The sequence below is a fragment of the Colobus angolensis genome, unplaced genomic scaffold, assembly GCF_000951035.1.
Source record: "Colobus angolensis palliatus isolate OR3802 unplaced genomic scaffold, Cang.pa_1.0 Scaffold472, whole genome shotgun sequence".
Classification (NCBI taxonomy): Eukaryota; Metazoa; Chordata; class Mammalia; order Primates; family Cercopithecidae; genus Colobus; species Colobus angolensis.
In genome coordinates this window covers 709,048-732,305 of record NW_012118177.1, presented here as the reverse complement: position 1 = coordinate 732,305, position 23,258 = coordinate 709,048, and the positions used below count along the sequence as shown (strand labels likewise).

Here is a 23,258-nt window from a genome sequence, read left to right as displayed (position 1 = left end):
TGGCCTATGCTTCTATGTGTTATTATTCTCTCCTCCCACCGCCACCAAGGCACATGCACACAACACGTACATACATGTTTTTTCTCCCTAAATAGATTGTGACCTTCTCGAGGATAGAGACTATGTCTTAAACACCTTTGACTTCCCTCAGTACCTAGCATAGCGCATTCTGTGTAGACAGGTATTTAGTAAGTGTTCATGGACTATATGGTAAAGGGCAATGAATTGTTGGAGAAGTGTCTTTGAATAAATGGGGTCTCTAATGGTAGATAATATAGATAAGGAATATATTTTGAGACTCACAGTCTCTACTGTGTTCTGTATATATTCTTGTATCTACTCCAGGGTAAACAGCTGTGTGAAGAGTGATGAGCATGTCCTGGAGGAGCTGGAAACAGAAGGGGAGAGGCAGCTGAAAAGCCTCCTTCAGCATCAGCTTGATACTTCTGTCTCCATTGAGGAGTAGGTATTGATTTTGCAAACGGATAGTGTCATAGAGTCTCACCTCCAGGTGACAGATCTCTCTTAAAGCCTAGATGGAATGTTCCTCTCCCACCTCCCTTTCTTTGTCAGACTTCAATGTATTAGGCAGAGTTTTGATTCTGTGTCTTTTCCTCTGGGAAGCCTTCCATATCTCACTAAGTCTGGGCGAAGTACCTATTTTATGTCCTCCTACAGCATCCCATATTTCCCTTAACATAGCACTTATAACCCAATATTATCATTGCCTGTTTACTTGCCTCTGTTCCACTGTTTTTCCACAAAAGCAGGAGCCATTTTTATCTTTTTTTAAAGCTATTAAATCCTTAGTATCTAGCAGAGTGTCTGATGCATAGTAAGTACTCAATAAATATTTGTTGATTTAGTTTATTATTCCTGGATGAGGGGACTATTGATGGAGTTACATTTTGTTGCAGTGGTGCTTCCGCTTAGAAATAAGATGTAAAAGAAAATTTGCTAGTGAGTTTCATTGTACCTCTTAGAGTGTAGAACCTCCATTTTTGTGAATGGTAGTAACCTCAAGATGTTCTTACTGTCCTCCTGCATATTTTGCAGATGTGTGTCTAAGAAAGAGAGCTTTGCTCCTGGTACTTTGTACAAGCCCTTTGGGAAGGAAGCAGCTGGGACTATGACTTTGTCCCAGTTCCAGACACTGCATGCGAAGGACCAGGAAACTGCCTCTCTCAGGGAATTAGGGCTTAATGAAACAGAAATCTTGATCTGGAAGAGCCATGTTTCAGGTGAAAAGGTGAGTGGGGTAATTTTTTTGTTGTTAAGTTTGTTTGTTTGTTTTTCTCCTTGAGGAAACAGCAAAATCTCTTCCTTTTAGCATTGAGAGCCTTTTCATTTTTAGTTCTCACAAAACTGAACTTGGTGTCTGAATCTTCTTTGATTTTTAGAATGCAGACATTGGTAAAAGAGAAGCTGTTCCTTGACTTCTTAGCTAACACTTTCTGTAAACATTCATTTCTGGGCCCAGGTCATTTTTTTACTTGAGACACCAGATCATCAGGTTCAGGTTGTGTCCTCTATGATGTATGCCGTCTCATTCCTCTGGTTTCAGAAGACAAGACTGAGGGCAACTCCTGAAGCAATACAGAACCGTCTTCAAGATATTGAAGAAAGGATCTCAGAGCGTCAGCGCATTCTTTGCCTGCCACAGAGATTTGCAAAGAGCAAACAGCTGACCCGGCGAGAAATGGAAATAGAAAAGTCTTTATTTCAGGGAGCTGATCGTCACTCCTTCCTTAAGGCTCTTTATTACCAAGGTATGTGATCCCCACTGACTTTGATATATTCTTTCACTGAAAGAAAGATTAAACAGCAGGGCATTAAATATGAAGAGTTAGTGAAGGGAATAGGGGAAAGACAAACTGTCACTACTTTTGAGGAATGTATAATACCATAAGAGAGACAAGTATGTGCACAGTTAGTTGCATGACAACATGGAAACTATTACAGAGATTTGAATAAAATGCTGAGGTAGCGCAGAACACAGAGCATCTAAGTCTAGTTGGGGGAGTCAGAAGTTGACATTTATACTAACTCCTGATGGATCACCGGGCATTTGTCAGGTAAATAAAGGGGAATGGACATAAAAGATAGTAAATAGCAACAGGATTATGAAAGAACCTAGTGTGTCTAAGGAACAATGAAAAGTTTAATGTGGCAGGAGTAGAAGGAGTGGCAGGGAATGACAGGAGTTGACACTGGAAGGAAGAGGAGGCGAAGCTAGATTGTGAAGGGTCTTTAGGCTGAACTACAAATTAGCACAAAATATATAGATAAATAGTATGTGTCTTAACAAGAAGGATTTAGTTTGACAGATAAGTTTTGCTAGACGCTGTGGAAGGTGCATTGAAGTTTAAGAAATGGTTCCTCACCTTGTGCCAAGTATAGTCTGGTTGGAGAGATAAACATGTAACATTTAGTGACAATACTAGATACATTTGCTAAGTGTTGTTGGAGTTCAGAGGAGGCAAAGGCCACTGTGTATTGGTGTGATTGAAGAAGGCCTCTCAGAGGAGGTAAGATTTAAATGTTCTTTTAGTACTACCTATTCTTTAGAAAAGAGAGGTACTGACATGTCAGTTGCAACAGATGGTGTGAGCGCTGCGTAGTGTGCTTACTATGGAGGACATGTGAGACAAGGTTAGAAAGGTAGCTAAAAATTTTGAACTGTATTTGGTGACTAGTATAGACCTATACAGAGTTAGTTATCAGTTAGTTTCAATATGATTGAAGGTTTTTGAACCAGAAGTAACATGATAAAAGCCATATTTGAAAATTATTAATCTGGTGGTCAATAAATAGGATTAGAGAGAGGAAGAACTGGAAGCAGGGAGAATGGATAGGAGATATTATAGTCATTTAGGCATGAAGACTTGGTCTAGAGTGATAGCAGTGAAATTGGAGAGAGGTAGGTTTATAAGGGAAGGACTAATAAAACTTGTTGACTGAAAATGAAGGAGGGAGGTCAATGGAGAGGTATGTGTCAAAGATAATCCAGAGGTTTCAAGGCTGTGTGACTTACCAATTGGCAAATTTAAGAAAACCTTTAGGGGGAAATTTTGAGGAAGGATGATGAGTTTGATTTTAAACATGTTGACTTTGTGAGAATGGCAGGATCATCAAATGCAGATGTTGAGGAGACAGTTGGAAATGCAGCAGTGAAGCTCAGGAGAGAGGTCAGAACTAGATATATAGAACTGGGAATCAACTCTCCTTAGATGACATGTTAAGGCCGTGAGAATAGATGAATGATTTGTTAGAAATAGAAAGACTATAGACATGGCAGAGCAGTGGTGAAGGAAGGAATGAATGAACAAATGAATAGCCTTTTGTGGAGAGACATTTAGCATAAAGATTAAGAACATGGACTCTGGAGGCAGACTGCCTGGGAAAATCCTGGCTCCCCCACTTACTAGCTATGAGATACTAGGCAAGTTACCTCTCTATGCTTCAGTATCTTCGTCTGTAAAATGAGAATATTAATAGTAGCTATGTTATAGGGTTATTAAGAAGATTAAGTGAGATAATACATGTAAATCACTTAGAGCAGTACCTGGTATTTGGGGTGGAGGGTGGGTGGTGTATGAATCTGTTCTGTTTCCTATCTTTGAAACTCCTTGCTTTAAACCTTCACAGCATACCACAAAAAGACAAGTGCAGACAAGTACATGACCTCAATGAAGAGGAAGATAAAATTAGGCACAAAAGGCAAGTCGAGAGTTTTCTTATAGTGTTAGATTTAGGAATGTAACCTAGGGTCCCAGTTGAGCACTTATTTAATTCCATATTCAGTATATGACAATGTTTATAGGAAATGATCCAGAAGGAGCATATTATCCTGATACAGAATATTAAAGAGAGGAGTTAGTAGAAGTTTTAAAGCTTTTACATTTAGTGCTGTTGTTTTTTCTCTATACTTTTAAGTTGTTGTACCAGACATAAATTGACCTTAATGATTTTTAGATCCCATTTCACAAATAATTCTGAATATTTTTATTAATCAGTAAAGTATAATGATTGATGATGATATGATAGCTAATATTTTCTTTTGAAATGAACTTCCAATAAAATTGCATGGGGCTTCTTTTTTGGTGTACAATTCTGTGAATTGTAAATCATGTAGATTCATGTAACCACCACCACAATCAAGAAGGAGAACAGCTTCATCACCTTAAAAAACTCCCTCATGCTGTCCCTTTATAGTCATTCCCAACCCACCATAATTCCTGACAATCACTGACGGTTTTCCATCACTGTAGTTTTATCTTTTAGAAAATGTCATGTAAATAGAATCATACAACATGTAACCTTGTGAGATTGGCTTCTTTCACTCAGCATAATGCCTTTGAGACTCATTTGAGTTGTTGGGTGTATCAATAGTTCATTCATTTTGCTGAGTAGCGTTTCATCATATGGACATTCCAAAGTTTGTTTATCCATTCACCCATTGAAGTGCATTTGGGTTGTTTCCAGGTTATGATGGCTATGCATAATATTGATATGAACGTTCTTGTACAGGTTTTTTTGTGAACATAAGTTTTTATTTCTCTAAGGTAAATATCTAGAAGTGGGATTACTGGGTCATATGGTAAGTGTACATTTAACTTTATACGAAACTGCCAAACCATTTTCCAGAGTGGCTGTACCATTTTGCATTTTCACCAGCAATGTATGAGAGTTCTGGTTGCCCTACATCTTTGTCAGCACTTGGTATTGTCAGTATTTATTTTGGTTATTCCAATAGCTGTGAAGTGGTACCTCATTGTAGTTTTAATTTGCATTTCTTTAATGGCTAATGATGTTGAACATCTTTCATGTGCTTATTTGCCATCCTTATATCCTGTTTGCTAAAGTGTCTGTTCAAGTCTTTTGCTGTTTTATAATTGGGTTGTTTATTTTCTTCCTGATGACTTTTGAGAGTTCTTTGTATATTCTAAACACAATCTTCTGTTGGATATGTGATTTTCACACATTTTCTCCCAGTCTGTAGCTTGTCTTTTCATTCTCTTAACAGTGTCTTTTGCAGAGCAAATTTTTTTATTGTGGTAAAGTATCCATATCATAAAATTTACCATTTAAACCATTTTTAAGTGTGTAGTTCTATGGCATTAAGTACTTTCACATTGTTCTGCAACTATCACAACCATCCATCTCCAGAAATTTTTCATCTTCCCAAACCGAAACTCTGTACTTATTAGATACTAACTCCCCGTTTTCTCCAACCCACCAGCCTCTGGCAAGCACCATCCTACTTTCTGTCTCTATGAATTTGACTACTCTAGGTACTTCAGATAAGTGGAATCATACAATATTTGTCCTTTTGTGACTGGCTTTAGTTAGCATAATATCTTCAAGATTCATCTAAGTTGTAGCATGTGTCAGAATTTTCTTTTTAAGGTGGAATAGTATCCCATTGTATGTATATAGCACATTTTGTTTATCTGTTGATGGATGCTTAAGTTGTTTCCATGTTTTAGCTTTTGTGAATAATGCTGCTACGAACATGGGTGTATAAATATCTGTTTGAATACCTGCTTTCAATTATTGTGGGTATATACTCAGAAGTGGAATTGCTGGATCACATGGTAATTCTACATGTAATTTTTTGAGAAACTGCCATATCATTTTCCATAGAGACTGTACCATTTTACATTCCCACCAGCAATGCACAATATAAGAGTTCCAGTTTCTCCATACCCTTGACAACACTTATTATTTTCTTTTCTTAAAAAATAATAGCCGTCTTAGTGGGTGTGAAATGGTATCTTATTGTGGTTTTCGTTTCAATTTCCCTGATGATTAGTGATGTTGAGCATCTTTTCATATGCTTTTTGGCCATTTGTATATCTTCTTTGGAGATGTATCTGTTCAAATCTCTTGTCCATTTTTAAAATAAGTTGCTTGTTGTTGAGTTGTGGAAGTTCTATATATATTCAGTATATCAATATATACATTGATAATTATAAGATACCTGATTTGCAAATATTTTCTCCTATTCCGAGAGTTGCCTTTTCACTCTGTCCTTTGATGCACAAATTTTTTAATTTCAATGAAGTCCAATTTGTCAATTTTTTTCTTTTGTCGTCTATGCTTTTGGTGTCATACCAAGAAATCATTGCCAAATCCATTGTTACGAAATGAAGGCTTTTCCTTATGTTATCTTCTGAGAGTGTTATAGCTTTAGCTGTTATGTTTAGGTCTTTGAACCATTTTGAGTTAATTTTCGTGTATGGTATTAAGGTAAGAATTCAACTTCATTTTTTTCATGTTGATAATCAGTTTTCCCAGTGCCACTTGTTGAAAAAAGACTGTTCTTTCCACACTGAATGATCCTGGCACCCTATTCAAAAATCATTTGACTATATATACCTGTCTTTATGCCAGTACCACACTGTTTTAATTAGTGTAACCTTGTAGTAAGTTTTGAAATCAGGAAGTGTGAGAACTCCAACTTTGTTCTTTTTCAAAATTGTTTTGGATATTTAGGGATCGGTTGAGATTCCATATGAATTTTAGAATGGATTTTTCTATTCCTGTAAAAAATGTTACTGACATTTCGGTAGGACTTACATTGAATCTGTACATCACTTTGGTTAGTATTGACGTCTTAACAGTATTGTCTTCTAATTCATGAACATGGGATGTCTATGTGTGTCTTGTTTAATTTCTTTCAGCAACATTTTGTAGTTTTCAGTGTATAAGTCTTTTACCTCAGAGAAAATGTTTTCAAGTCTTCTAAAATCTTGTTCATCAGTTGATCCTTTCATGGGTTGCTTTTTATGTATGTGCATTTATATGTATCTAAGAACTCTACCTGTTCATGAAAAAGATATTTTCCTGTGTTTTCTTCTGATAGTTATATAGTTGTACTTTTTACATTTAGATCTATGATCCATTTTGACTTGATAATTATATAAGGTATGAAGTTTAGTTTAAAGTTCACTAATTTTTTTTTTTTTTGGCTTCAAATGTCCTGTTGTTTTAGAACCAACTGTTAAAAGAGAAAATCCTTTCTCCATTTACTTGCCTTTGCATTTTTGTCAGAAATCAATTGGCCACATTTGTGTGTTAATACTTAACCTCATAATTAATGGTGAAAAGTTGAAATTCTTCTCCAAAGATCAAAAATAACACGAGGATGTCCACTCTTTCCACTTCTGTTCACAGTGGAATGAAATTCAAAATAAATAACAGAAGCACATTTAGGAAAATTACAAATATGTGGAAATTAACACTCTACCAAACAATCAATGAATCAAAAGGAACATTAGAATGTATTTTGAGATAAATTAAAACACAACATGCCAAAACTTATGGAGTACAATAAAATCAGTGTTTAGGGGGATATTTAGCTGTAATGCCCATAGCTATATGTGCCCATATTAATAAAGAAGAAAGATTTCAAATTAGTAACTGAAATCTTCACCTGAAGAACTTATGAAAAGAAGAATAAACTAAATCCAAATCAAGCTGATGAAAAGAAATAATAAAAAATGGAGCAAAAATAAATGAAATAGAGGAAAAAATAGAAGACGTCAACAAAACCAAAAGTTAGTTCTTTGAAAAGATTAACTAATTTATAATCCCTTAGCTAGACTGATCAAGTTAAACAGAAAGAAGACTCAAATTTCTAAAACTCAGCTCTACTTTGGTTCTTGTTTGTATGGAACATCTTTTTCCATCTTTTTGCTTTCAATCTATTTGTGTTTTTGAATCTAAAGTATGTCTTGTGACAGCAAATAGTTTGGATTATATTTTCTCTTTTTAATCAATTATTTCAATCTCTGCCTTTTGAGTGGAGAGTTTAGTTCATTTATTTTAATGTAATTAATTAGTCTGTTAATAAGGATTTACATCCGCTGTTTTACTTTTTGTTTTGTTTCTCTTGTGTCTTTTTTGTTCCTGTGTTCCTCCATTTATTCCTTCTTTCATGTTAAATAGATTTTTCCAATGTGCCATTTTAATTAACTTCTTGCCGCTTTTACTATTAGTGTGTGTATGTGTGTGTGTGTGTTAGTGGTTGCTCTGGGGAATTACAATTAACCTCTTGGCTTAAATAAATTAATTTGTATTAAAACCAACAATTTCAATTATATTAAAGAACTTTGTTTAGCTGTTTTCTACCTCCCATACTTTCTACTGTAATTATCATACCAATTACATCTCAGAATGTGGCTTTTCATTGAAGTGCCAGGCAGGTCAAATAGTTCCATCCAGGTAAAATAGTGAAAATTCTCTAAGGATGGTGCTTTTGTGATGCTCCAGAACTGGTCTGCCACTCTAGTTTCAGATAGGCCGCTGGTTTTTGCAGCTTCTGTTGTTGCGAGGTTGTTGGTTTTCAAGGCTACTGCAGAACTAGAGAAGGGGAGATGGGATGATGGAAAATTGAAATGCTACAAACCTCGCTCTTTGAGTTACATTCATCTCTTAGCATATGGATAGCCAGTTGTCCTGGTGCCTGTAGTTGAAAAGACTATTCTTTTCCATCCATTGAATTGTCTTAATATCTTTGTGAAAAATCAATTGACCATAAATGTAAGAGGCTTTTTAAAATTTTTTTTCTCTTTATTTTCAGCAATTTGATTATGCCGTGTCTCTTCTGGGCATGAGTTCTTTGTTATTTCAAATTCTTGGTTTCTTACCCCTTCCACCTGCTACCATTTACTCTTCATAGCATTTAAATGTACCACACATTCTCTCCGGGTTTTATAACTTTATTCAATGGGAGTGACAGAGTGAAGTGTGCTTACTTCATCTTACCCAGAAACAAGTCCTAATAGCTACTAATTTTGAGGACTTATTTGTGCCAGTCCTTGTGCTAAGTATTTTTGTAAATTATCACATTTAAACCTTACAGCACTCTGTGAGATAGTACAGTATTATACCCAATTTACAGAAAATGAGATTGAGCTTCAGTGGGCATAAGTGATTTTCTTAAGATCAAAGTGGCCATGCTGGGACTGAAATCCATGTCTGTCCTTACAAAAAAGTCTGTATTTTTGTCCACAGCACTTGTACATGTGATTGGAAAAGATTTATTGGTTTATTAAGTGTGATTTTACTATATCTTGAGACAAACTTTTCTGGAGTTATACATATCCCATTTCCTAACCTTGAATCAGTGAGAAAGAAACATATATTAGCTCTTGAAATATATTTCCTCTCAAATCTTCAATTATAGTATGGTACTCTGTGACTACAACCTTTTTCTTATCCTTCTGGCTCGCATAACTCTCTTTAATTCACATACCATCTCTTCAATCCTGTTTACGTGTCTGGTTCCTTGACCTTTTTATTTTCTCCCAGTCCGTCAATCCCTTTTTGTTTCTTCTTCCTTTCAAATCTCGCTTAGACTCTATCATCCATTATTTAACCACCCATCTTGACAATGAATCATTCTCTTTGCTTCCTTGTCTATGTATCACATCTACCCAGCAAAACCTCAAACTCAAATCAACCAAACTAATTGCCTTCTCTATTTCTACATCATGGCTTCTGGGCATTGCTAGAAAGAAATCATAACTTTGTTGATTATTGCCTCTACAACTTTCTTGTCTCTGTTATTGGTTAGAGCCTCTCCCTTGTTCAACAATCTATCTCCTACTCCCTAGTCAGCTCACTATTTAATTCCTTATAAATACGATTTTAGATCCTCATTACTCTTTCCTTTCCTATTATTTTGTCATTTTTAACAGTCTTCCATCCTATTTCAAAGGAAACTGCCATCGGCAAGAACTTTCATCCATTTCCTGCTTCATGCTCTGTTAACTTCTGCATCCTCATCCTTGTTTTCTTCCCTCTTGACTCAGTGCTAGGGAAGTCCTTCCAGCTTATGGCTAATTTGTGTAATTTTGTGCTGGATCCTGTCCCTTTTATCTTCCAAAGAACTTCAGTCATCCCCAGTATTGCTTATCTCCTTTTAGGGTTTTAACATGACTTGTATCACTTGTCAGACTCCATGGTCTACATATGCCTACCATGAACTATCTAAAGAAAATGATAAAAATGAAAAATGTCTTTCAGTTGATTAGCTACTTGAACAAATAATACATTTAGATCTTCTTCTTCTACTGTATACCGTAATAAGTAGCAGTTCATTTAAAAAGTGAAATGTAAAAATTTAAACCCTAAAAAGATAATATTAAATAGGTAATATAGTATGTTAATATTTTTGATATCTTAATGGGAAAAGATTTTTTCTATTCTTTGTTTTCAGTGAAAATTTTCAAACACACAGAAAAGTTGAAAGAATTTTATCACAAAGAACCATTATATTACCATCTAGAATCTACTATTAATATTTTGCCTTATCACATATCTATACCCATACCCATCTATCAATCCATCTTTCTTAATGTATTTTAGAAAACCGCTGATGTAAATTCCTTCCCCCAAATACTTCAGCATGTATACTGTTAATTAGAGTTAAATATTTATTAATGATTTTTCTTTTGTTGCAAAATTTGCAAGCAGTTAAATGTAAAGATATTTTAAGTGTTCGTTTGTTGACTTTTGACCAGTGTATAAATCTGTGTAGTGATATACTGGTAAATGTTTAACAACTAACTCTCCGGTGGGTGGGGGGGCGGGCGGGGAAAACCGGCCCTGATTTGTATCATTTACCAGTTTCTAAGGTATACATATTACTACCATAGCCAGTTTCAAGCTACCAGTATGTTATCACTGAACATGAAATTAGGAATAAAGACAATCATCGGACCATCTCCAGGACACACTGTGTAACTTAACCCCTATCAACACAGAAGATTACTATCACCCCAGAAAGTTTCAGCTTACTTCTTTCTACTAATTCCCATCCTACCCTCTCAGAGGTAACTAGTGTTTTGATTTTTTTTCACCATAGATTAGTTTTGCTTGTTCTATAACTTCATATAACTGAAATCATACAGTATATGTTCTTTGTGTAAGGTTTCTTTAATTCAACATAATGTTTTTGGGATTCATTCATATAGTTGTATGCATCAATAGTTTGCCCTTTCTACAGCACAATTCTTAGAAGAATTTTCTATAATTACTGTATTAGTTTCCTGGGGCTGCTGTAACAAATTATTACAAATCTGGTGGCTTAGAACAACAGAAATTTATCCTCTCCACAGTTCTGGAGGCTAGAAGTCTAAAATCAAAGGTGTCAGCAGGGCCATGCTCTCTCTTTTCTGTCTAGGAGAATATCCTTCATTACTTCTTCTAGCTCTGGTAGTTGCTAGCAATCCTTGGTGTTCCATGGTTTATAGATGCATAATTCCTATCTCTGCCTCTGTCATCACATAGCATTCTCATGTATCTGTGTCTCTGTGTCTTCACATTGCTCTCTTAAAAGGATATCAGTCATTGGATTTAGTCCCCACTCTAATCCAGTATTATTTCATCTTAATTTAACTACATCTGCAAAGACCCTATTTCCAAATATGTTCACAGTCTGTGGCTCCAGGTGGACATGAATTTTGGAGGTATACTATTCAACCTAGTACAGTCTGCCCTCTGGTGCCAAAAATTCACATCCATCCACGTGTAAAACAAACATCCCCAAAAGTCTTAACCCATTCCAGCACCAAATCTAAGTCCCAAATATCTAAATACCAACTCAAAAAGTCCTAAGTCTTATTATCTAAATCATCTATATCAGGTATGGGTGAGGTTCTGGATATGGTCCATCCTGGGGCAAAATTTCTCTCCATCCAGAGACTGGTGGAGCTAGAAAACGAGTTATCTGCTTCCAATGTAAAATAGTGGGACAGGCGTAAGATAGACATTCCCATTCTGAAAGGGCAAAAATGAGGGAATAAAGGGGTTGCTGGTCTGAAGCAAGTTTGTAGCCTAGCATGGCAAATTCCATTAGTTTTCAAGGCCTATGAGTAATAGTCTGGGCTCAATGCTTTGTCCACTGGGCCCATATTCTCAGTCTATCAGGGCAGCTATAGCCCCATCCTCTCTGGCCTCTATGTCTGTGGCTTTGCTCTTGTAATTATCCTTTCTTTGTCCTGTCTCCGTCTCTTTCACACCAGGCTGGCACTGGTGGTTTTTGCTGGTATAAGATTCTCAAAAACATTGTCAGTCTTATATATGTCAAAAGATTTACACCATTAGACTTGAGGTTTCTTTACAGATTCTTCCTAGATAACCCCATCTGTATTCCTGGCTTCTGCTGAGATGGTTGATTAGATCCTGACACCCTAACACTTAACCTCTTCAATGAAAGTTTGTCCATCTATACCCTTGGCCCTGTTTCCAGAGCACACTATCTGTATAGGCTGAGAATTTTCCCAATCATCAAGTGTTGTCCCCTTTTTTCTTAACAGTTCCTTCCTCCTTCCTCTTTCATTTTATTATAAGCATCAGGGAGAAACTAGCCTGCATCTTCCACACTTTGCCCATTCATCTCCTTAGGGAAATATCAGTTTGTCACTTTTAAGTTAGACTTTTCACCCAACAGAACTCAATTCAGCCAAGTTTCTGCCACTTTATAACAAATATTGTCTTTCTTCCAGTGTCTAATAACATGTTCATCATTTCCTTCTAAGGCCTTGCAGGAAGTACCTTTAGCATTTATATGTCTAGCAACATTTTGCTCATGATTACATGTATATAATCATGAACACATATATTCTCTAAGATAATAGAAGCTTTCTCTACTGTCTCTTTACTTCTTTCTGAGCCCTCACCAGAATTGCCTTTAACATCCATATTTCTACCAACAATCTCCTCAATGTAATACAGGCTTTTACGATCAAGCAGCTCAAAATTCTTCCAGCCTCTACTCATTACCCAATTCCAAATCCAATTCCACATTTTTAGGTATTTGTTAAAGCAGCATCTTACTTCCCAGTACCAGTGGAACTTTGTTATGGCAGCCCTAGGAATCTAATACAGACTTTGATACTGGGAAGTAGGATGCTGCTTATAGTGAATGGCTTAAAACAACAAAAAGTTATTCTCTCACAGTTGTGGAGGCTACAAAATCAAGATGTTGGCAAGGTTGGGTCCTTCTAGTGGCTCTGAGGGAGAATTTGTTCCATGCCTCTCTCTTAGCTTCTGGTGTTTGCTGCCAGTTCTTGGATTATAGATGCATCTCTTCAATCTCTGCCTCTGCCATCACATGGCATTCTGGTTGCTGACTGTGTCAGTCTCAGTATCGTCACGTGTCCTTCTTATAAGGACATCAGTCACTGGACTCAGAGCCTACCCTGTGGCTTCACCTTAACTAATTATATCTGCGAAGAGCCTATTTCCAAATAAGGTCATATTCTGAGGTTCTGAGTAGACATGAATTTTGGGAGGATTCTATTTAACCCAGTACGTTTACTTATTGCCACTTGTTCACCTCTCATTCACTTTTTTGCAAACCATCTTTTTATAATGAAATAGATCATGCCAAACAGTGCTTAAAACATTTTAATCAGATCAAGAAATAGATCATGCCGATACTCCAAAAATCCCCATATGCCCCTCACAAATCACAACCCTCTTCCCATAGATACAACCACTGCCCTAACTTGTGATAATTTCCTTATTTTTCTTTATATCTTCACCACCGGTACATGCAGCACTAGACAGTGTTTAGTTTTGCCTGTGCTTAAGCATTGTGTCAATGAATTATGTTGTGTGTATTCTACTGGGTCTTCCTTTTCTACTCAATATTGTGGTGTTTTCTGGCAATTATATTTGAGATATTCGTACATATTGCTATGTGTAGCCATAGTTCATTTTCATTGAAGTATAGTATAATATTCCTTTATGTGAACATACCATAGTTTATCCATTCTACCTGTAGTTGCACATTTGGGTTGTTCCCATTTGGGGGCTATATATATCACTTCTGCCACTGTGATCTTTCTTGTACATGTTTTCTGGGACACATGTGCAGGAGTTTCTCAGGGTATATATCTAGGAGTGGAATTGAGTGGTGAAGTGTTCACATGTCTTCAACTTTAATAGCTGTTAACTAATTTCTGAAGGGAAACACCCAAGTTAAAATTCCACCAGCCATGTGGAAATGTTTAGGTTGCTCTACATCCTTATCCACAACGGGTATCGTCAGACTCTAATCTGATGAATATTTACTTGTATTTTGTTGTGCTTTTTTCCCTTTATTATTAGTTAACATTTATTTATGTTACCTTTTTTTTTTTTTTGGAGACAGAGTCTGCTCTGTCGCCTAGGCTAAAGTGCAGTGGCATGATTTCAGCTCACTGCAACCTCTACTTCCCAGGTTTGAGCAATTCTCGTACCTCAGCCTTCCGAGTAGCTGGGATTACAGATGTTTGCCACCACCCCTGGCTAATTTTTGTATTTTTAGTACAGACTAAAAATACAAAATGTTCACCAGGGATGGTGGCACACGCCATGTTGGCCAAGCTGGTCTGGAACTCCTGACCTCAAGTGATCCACTCACGTTGGCCTCCCAAAGTGTTGGGATTATAGGCGTGAGCCACCACACCTGGCTGATTTATGTTACTTTTTTAAAAGCATTTAGTCAAGTGTTATTTTCCTCAACCTTTTATTTTGGAAAATTTCAAATATGGAGAAAAACTGAAAGAATACACCCACACCCTTCACCTGCATTCACCAACTATTGACAACTTGCCACATTTACTTTACCTCTCTCTTCCTCCATATGAGTATATGTGTATGTAGTTTGTTTACTATTTGGAATAAGTTTCAGAAATAAGGATTTACTCCTAACTAATTAAGTATCTCCTAAGAACAAAGACATTCTCCTGTGCAATCACAGTATAATGATCACTCAAGAAATGTAACATTGCTTCTCTAATGTTGCAATCAGGTTTCTCAATTATAAATCCAGAATACAATCAGGGATCACACGTTACACTTAGTTTGCTTTAGGACAGTTCCCCAAACAGTTCCCCTGCCTTCGTGTTCGTGTGTGTGTGTGTGTGTATGTGTGTGTGTACCTTTCAGGATGTCATTTTAAGAGTCAGCCTATATTGTTTGTTTGTTTCATTGTGGTTTTAATTTCATTCTTGATAACTAGTGATGTTGGATACCTTCTTACACATTGCCTGACCATTTGGACAGTCTGCTTTGTGAAATGGCTATTCAGTTCTTTTGCCCATTTAGCAAATATGAAAATGCCTATTTACTATCTGAATGTCTTTCCATCTGTTTGTATCTTTGTCCAGATCTTTGTCCAGATGCAGTCTTGGTTCAGAGGTCACTTTAGGCATCTATCAAAACAATAGCTTGTGAATCTTGAATTCAGCAGATAAATAATTTTAAGAACAAAATAACCAATGGGTAAACACCAAAGCACTAAGATATAGCACATCTCAGTTATTGCCACCTCTCTACAGGAAGGAAGGAGGTAGGAAAGTGTTGAGGTTATACGTCTTGAATACTCTGTCTCCATATTTTCTCTAATCTTAGGTGCATTTTCTTATAAATTTGTACCAGTCTTTTTATTATTATGGATATATGTTCTTTGTTGATAATATATGTTGAAAATATATGTTCCAATTCTGTAGTTTGTCACTTCACTGCTTTTATGGTATCTTTTGGTAAATAAAAGTTGTTGATCTCTATGTAATAAAATGTATTAATTTTTTCTTTATACTTAGTGGTTTTGTGCTTTGATTAATAAATCCTTTTTTTTTTTTTTTTTTTTTTTTTTTTGAGACAAAGAGTCTTCCCCTGTCACCCAGGCCACAGTGCAGTGGCCTGGTTCACTGCAATTTCCGCCTCCTGGGTTCAAGCAGTTCTCATGCCTCAGCCTCCCAAGTAGCTGGGATTACAGACATGCGCCACCACACCTAGCTAATTTTTGTGTTTTTAGTAGAGGTGGGGTTTTACCATGTTGGCCAGGCTGGTCTCAAACTCCTGACCTCAGGTGATCTGCCCTCCTTGGCCTCCCAAAGTGCTGGGATTATAGGCATGAGCCACCGCACCCGGCCCTGATACTGTTCTTTATTCTAAAAGCTTTATGTTTTTTGCCTTTCACATTTAAGTCTTTAATCCACCTGGAATTGGTTTATGTATATAGTATAAAGTAGGGTTCTAGTTCCTTTTTTCGCTCATGTAGATAGTCTTCTATCCTAACACCAAATATTGAAAATGTCTAGACTGTTGTTGTGTTGCAGTATCAGGTGTTCATATATGAATGAATTTTTTTTTATTCTCTCTTTTGTTCCTTTGGTCTTTTTGGCCATTTTAGAATCAATATCATACAGTCTAGCTTTATGATGTTTTAAAATCTGGAGAATAATTCTTTCCAACTTGTTTTTCTTCAAAAGTGTTTTGTCTACTTTTGACACTTTGCCTTTCCATGTAAATTTGAAAATCTATCAAGTTACACATGTACATATACCTTTATATGATTTTGATTGGGATTCCATTGAGCATTTAAGTCAGTTGAGGTCAATTGACATATCTATGAGTCTTCAAATCTTCAAATGTGAACATGGTACCTTTCCATTAATTTAATTATCCTTTAATGACTTTCAGTACATTTTCTGTTTTCTATTTCTTCTCACCTTGTGATTCTGAATAATTTGTTTCTTTTTAAACAGCTTTATTGAGGTCTATAATTTACACATGATAAAATCCACCTTAAGCATTTAATTCAGTGATTTTTAGTAAATTTATAGAATTGTGCTATCAAATCCAGAGTCCAATTTTAGGATATTTCCATCACCTGGCAAAATTCCCTAGGGCTCATTTGCAGTAAATGACTCCCACATATACCCCAAGCCTCTGTCTCTACAAATTTGTCTTTTCTAGATATTTCATAATGAATGGAATCTTACAATACGTGGTCTTTTGAATCTGACTTCTTTCAGGAACCATAATGTTTTTGAGGTTATCCATGTTGTGGCATGTATCAGCAATTTGTTCCTTTGTATTGCTAGTTTTTTATTTTATAGCTTTATTAGTCCATTCTCACACTGCTATAAAGAAATACCAGAGACTGGATAATTTTTAAAGGAAACAGGTTTAATTGACTCACAGTTCTGCATGGCTGAGGAGGCCTCAGGAAACTTACAATCATAGCAGAAGGGGAAGTAGACACCTTCTTCACAAGGTGGCAGGAGAGAGTGTGTGTGTGAAGGAGGAACTGTCAAACGTGTATAAAACCATCAGATCTTGTGAGAACGAACTCACTATCACAAGAACAGCGTGGGGGAAACCGCCCCTATGATCCAGTCACATCCCACTAAGTCCCTCCCTTGACATGTGGGGATTATGGGGATTACAATTCCAGATGAGATTTGAGTGGGGACACAGAGCCAAACCATGTCAATAGATATACTACATTGTTTAATCTTTTCACCACTTGATGACATTTAGGTTGTTTCCACTTTTAGCTGTTATCAATGATATTGCTGTGAACATTTGTGTGAACATGTTTTCATTTCTCTTGAATGAGTAGAATTTCTGTGTCCTATGGTAATTCTGTGTATAACTAATTTGAGGAATTGACTATTTCCTTATGTGGTTGTATCATTTTACTGTCTCATCAGCAATGTATGGGTTCTTATTTCTCTGCATCCTTGCCAATACTTGTTATTACCTGTCTTTTATTACAGCCATTTCAGTGTGTGTACTGATAGCTCGTTGTAGTTTTATTTTGAATTTCTGTAATAACAAATGATCTTGAATACCTTTTCATCTGCTCATTAGCCATCAATATGTCTTTTTTGGTGAAATGTCTATTCAAGTCTTTTGCCCATTTTTTGATTGGGTTGTTTTCTGAGTATAAAAATTCTTTATTCTGAATACAAGTCCTTTATAAGGTGTATGATTTGCAAATGTTTTCTTCTAGTCTGTAGCTTCTCTTTATTTTCTTAACGGTGTCTTTTGAAGCACAGAAGTTTTTAATTTTAATGAAGTTCAATTCATTATTTTATGGCTTGTGCTTTTGGTATCATATCTAAGAAATCATTACTGAACTCAAGGACAGAAAGATATTCTCCTATTTTTTTTCCTGGAATACTTATAGTCTTAGATTTTACATCTAGATATGTTATACATTTGAGTTGATTTTTATGTGTAAAGTAAAGGGTCCAAGTTCGTATTTTTGTATATGGATGTCCAGTTGTTCCAGCACTATTTAAAGGCTGTTATTTTTCCCATTGTCTTGGCACCTTTGTGGAAAAATCAATTGACCATAAATGTAAGGGTTTATTTCTGGACGCTCAGCTTGGTTCCATTGATCTATCTGCCTATCCTTATACTCTTAATCTTTTTACTGTACCTTTATAGTAAGTTTTGAAATTGGGTAGTATGACTTCTCCAACTTTGTTTCTGTTTTTTAAAATCACTCTTTCTATTCTAGTTGCTTTGTATTTCCATGTAAATTTTAGAAGCAGCTTACCAATATTTTAAGAAAAATAAGCCTGCTGGAATTTAATAAGGATTGAATTGCATCTATAATTCAATTTGGAGAAAACTGATCTTTAATCATTAATCTTTTAATACAAGAACATAGAATGTCTCTTCCTTTGTTTAGATCTTCTACAATTTATTTCAGCATTGTTTTGTAGTTTTTAGTTACATTTATTTTATCAAACTTAATCTTATGCTTTCTTTATTGAATTTATTTATTATTTTTTAGAGACAGGGTCTTGTTCTGTAATCCAGGCTGTAGTACAGTGACACAGTCATAACTCACTGCGGCCTCCAACTCCTGAGCTCAAAGGATCCTTTTGCCTCAGCCTCCTGAATGTCTAGGACTACAGGAGCATGCCACCATGCTTGGCTAATTGTTTTTAAAATTTTTTTTAGAGATGGGGTCTCACTGTGTTGCCCAGGCTGGTCTCAAACTCCTGGCCTCAAATGACCTCCCACATCATCCTCTCAAAGCACTGAGATTACAGGTATGAGCCACCACACCCAGCCTTTTGAATTTATTTCTAAGCATTTTAATGATTTTCATGTTCTTGTGAATAGAATTGTTTTCACATTTCATTTTCCAATTGTTGCATGCAATTATATAGAAGTCAAGTTGATTTTTCTTTTTCTTTTTTTTTTTTTAGATGGAGTCTCGCTTTTCATCCAGGCTGGAGTGCAGTGGCACTATCTCGGCTCACTGCAACCTCTGCCACCTAGGTTCAAGCGATTCTCCTGCCTCAGCCTCCTGAGTAGCTGGGACTACAGGCATGCGCCACCACGCCTGGCTAATTTTTGTATTTTTAGTAGAGATAGGATTTCACCATATTGGCCAGGCTGGTCTTGAACTCCTGACCTCAAGTGATCCTCCGTCTTCAGCCTCCCAAAGTGGTGGGATTACAGGTGTGAGCCACTGTGCCTGGCCTAAAGTTGATTTTTCTATATTAATTTGTATCCTGTGGCTAAACTCTTTTATTCTAATAGTTCTATTATAGTATCTTAGAGTTTTCTACACAGACAATCCTATTTCTTGTGAATAAAGACACTTCTTTCTTTCCAATTTGGAGATTTATTTATTTTTATTTATTTTTTATTTTTTGCCTCCTTATACTGTCTGGAACCTTCAGTACAGTGTTGAATGGAAGTGATCAGAGCTAACATCCTTGCCTTGTTCCCAGTCTTAGGGGAAAAGTATTCAGTTTTTAACCATTAAGTATGATCTTAGCTCTGGGTTTTCTGCACATGTTCTTTGGCAGTATATTACTTTCCTATGAAAAGAAAGGGAATTAGTATGTAACTAATTACCATATATTTAGTGGCTTAAACAATATAAATTTCTGCCGTTGTAGTTCTAGAGGTTAGAAATCTTAAGATGTCAACAGGACTGCATTTCTTCTAGAGGCTCTGGTTGAGCCTTGTTCAGATTTTAGAGGTTACCTGCATTCCTTGGCTCTTGACCCCTTCCTCACATTACCCTCTACATCCATCATCACATCTCCCATTCTGTCTCTGACCTTCTTGCTTCCTTCTGATAAGGACCCTTATGATTACATTGGCCCCACCTGCATAATCCAGAATCATCTTCCTATCTCAACCTTAACATGATCACATCTGCAAATTCCCCTCTGCAGTAAAGTTTGACATTTTCACAGATTCCAGAGATTAGGATGTGGACATCTTTGTGGGACCATTATTCTGCCTACTACAAGCAGGTTGAAGATGCTCCCTTCTAGTGTCAGTTAATTGAGCTTTTAAAAAATTGTAAATGGGTATTGGATTTTGTTTAATGCTTTTTCTGCACCTACTGTGATGATCATGTGATTTAAGATTTAATCTATTGATTTTTAGATGTTACACCAGTCTTTCCTTTCTGAGATAAATCCCACTTACATGTGTGTGATTCTTTTGTATGTTGCTGGATGAGGCTTGCTAGTATTTTATTAGGTATTTTTGCATCTATATTCATGAGGAATATTGGTCTGTGGTTTTCTTGTAATATCTTTGTTTAGTTTTGTTATCAGTGTAATACTGACATCACAGAATGAATTGGAAAGTATTTCCTCCTCTTGCCTTTTCTGAAGTGTTTCTGCAGGATTGGTATTATTTCTTTAAGTATTTGGTATTTACCAATGAAGCCATTTGGACCTGGGTTTTTTCTTTGTGGGTTGTTTGTTGAGTACTAATTCACCCTCTTGTTATTCATTTTTTCTTTGTGACTGCTTTGGTAATTTGTATCTTTCTATGAATTTGTCCATTTATCTAGATTTCCTAATTTGTTGGCCTAAAGTTATTTATAATATTCCTAAATAATTGTTTTTCATTCCCTGAAGTTAGTAGTAATGCTTCCTCTTTAATTATTGATTTTAGTCATTTTTGTCTTCTCTCTTACTTCCTTGTTCAGCCTAGGTAAAGGTTTGTCATTTGTTAAACTTTTCAAAGAACCAGCTTTTGGTTTTGTTGATTTTTCTTTATTTTTCCATTTTCTATTGCATTGATTTATTTCTTAATCTTTATTGTTTTATTCCTTCTGCTTGCTTTGTGTTTAGTTGACTCTTTTTCTAGTTTCCTAACTTGGAAGCTCAGGTTTTAATTTTGAAGCCATTCTTCTTTTTCAATACAGGCATTTAAAACTATAAGTGTCTGTCATATGGATGCAGCATTGTTTTAGCTGCATCCATAAATTTTGATATGTTGTGTTTTCATTTTCATTGAGGTCAAAATATTTTTAAATTTCCTTTATGAGTTCTTTGACCCATGGGTTATTTAGAAGTTTGTTGTTCAATTTCCAGATATTTGTGTTTTCCCCTATTTCTTATAGTAGTGGATCACTAATGTATGTCCGTTGTGGTTACAGAACATACTTTATATGATTTCAGTCTTTTTTAGTTTTTTGAGACATACTCCTACCTTTAGACCTCACTCTAATATCAGTATGATAGATGCCCTTGCTTTCTTCAGGTCTTCACTCAAATAGCACCTTCTCAATGTGACCTATCCAGACCAACATTAAAAATTACAGCCACCCCATAACTCTTCTAATCTTATCTTGTGTTTTTTTCTTTTTTATAGCACTCCTACCTTCTAACATGCCATGTAATTCACTTAGCTTTACAAAGGGAGGAATCCTTATTTATTGATGCATCCCTGATTATTTTTTAATGTATTAATCAGTTTATCCACTTGGACATATGTAGCTGAAATTTGTTGACTTTCTTTGGATAATAGTATTTCATCATATAAACGTATCAGAATTTTATAATTAATTCTTCTTAGATGAACATTTGTATTTTTGCTAGCTCTGGGCAATTATAAATAGCAATGATCTGAAAATTCTTATTATCGTGTCCTGGTGCATATATGCCTACATTTTTCTAAGGTATATACATGGGAGTAGAATTGATGGGTTGTATGTTGAGCATATCTTCGACATTAGTAAATGATGTCATGTTGATTTGCACTGTGTGTACACATTCCCACCAGCAATATGTGAGGGTACCAGTTGCTCTACGACTTCACTGACATGTAGTGTTGGCATTCTTTTTAATTTTTGCCAATATGTTTGTTTTCTATTAGTATCTTATTCCTTTCCTAATTTGCATTTCCCTGAATTCTAATGTGAATGAGCACGTTTGTATATATTTATTTTATTATTATTTTTCAATTTAGAGACAGGGTATCACCATGTTGCCCAGGCTGATCTCAAACTCCTGGGCTCAAGGAACTTTCCTGCTGCCTCAGCCTCCCAAGTGCTGGGATTATAGGCATGAGCCACCACGCCTGGCCTACATGTATTTATTAGCTATGTGTATTTCCTCTTTTGTAAGGCATCTCTTCAGTATTTTGCCCATTTTCCTAATGGTTGTTCATCTTTTTCTTATTGATTTGTAGAAGTTATTAATGTATTTTAGATTTAAGTTCTCTGATAATTCTTTGTGTAGCAAATATCTTTTCCTATCCTGTGGGGTTTTTTTTTGTTTTTTTTTGTTTTTTTTTTGGTCCATCTCTTTACGACATTTTGATGAACAGAAGTTCTTGATTTTAATGTAGTTGAATTTATCAATCTTTTCCTTAATGGATAGTGCTTTTTGTGCCTTAGGAAACACTTACATAACTACTCCTATGCCTTGCTGGTGGAAATATAGAATAGTATAACTCCTACAGAGTGAAATTTAACAATACATAGAAAAATTACATACACATTTACTCTTTGTCTCAACAGTTTCACTTCAGGGAATCTATTTCAAACATATACTTGAAAAATACCAAATCCTGTATGCACAAAGCTGTTTGTCAGGACATTATTCCTAACAGTATGAGACTGGATATAAGACCAACGTGTGTCAGGAGGGGAATAGTTAAATAAACTATGGTACATCCACACAATGGAGTACTGTGCAGCTATAAGAAGGAATGAGAAGAGCTCTACACATTAATATGGAACTATCTCCAGGATATATTGTTAAGTGCACAAATGTAAATTGTAGAACCAGTGCTTATAGTAAGTTACTTTTTATATAGGAGAGAAGTATAACTAATGAATTATATGTATGTGTGTACATGCCTATTTGCTTATATTTTCAAAGAAGAAACAATGGAACCATAAGCCAAAACCTAATAAAAAATTATTTATGGGGAAGGAAGAGAATGGGATAAAGGGGACAGAGATGGAAGTGAGACTTCTGTGAAAGTGCTTTATAACAGTTTCACTTTAGATCCATGTAAATATTTTGCATCATTTAAAAGTTTAATCAAAAAGGTAAAAATCCCTGAAATTCAAAAACAACCTGAAGCAAATGAACCTAATGATAAATAAAGTTAGTAGCATAACCACACAATTGGAAAACAAAAGAAAACAATTACTTATAGTGACTTTAAAACATTTGTAT

The 23,258-nt window shown here is 35.7% G+C and overlaps 1 protein-coding gene across 3 annotated transcripts in view; it reads left to right on the top strand.

Moving 5' to 3' along the window:
* The window catches only part of RBM41 (RNA binding motif protein 41), a 56,097-nt gene that overhangs the window by 2,725 nt on the left and 30,114 nt on the right, over positions 1-23,258 (top strand). For 2 of the 3 annotated variants that reach the window (XM_011958713.1, XM_011958712.1), the window contains exons 2-4: positions 346-462; positions 1,057-1,249; positions 1,565-1,769. In XM_011958713.1, coding sequence (XP_011814103.1) covers positions 346-462; positions 1,057-1,249; positions 1,565-1,769 — 515 coding nt within the window. Of the gene's footprint in view, positions 1-345; positions 463-1,056; positions 1,250-1,564; positions 1,770-3,648; positions 3,721-23,258 lie in introns of all 3 variants that reach the window. The other variant, XM_011958711.1, reaches the window with a different exon arrangement.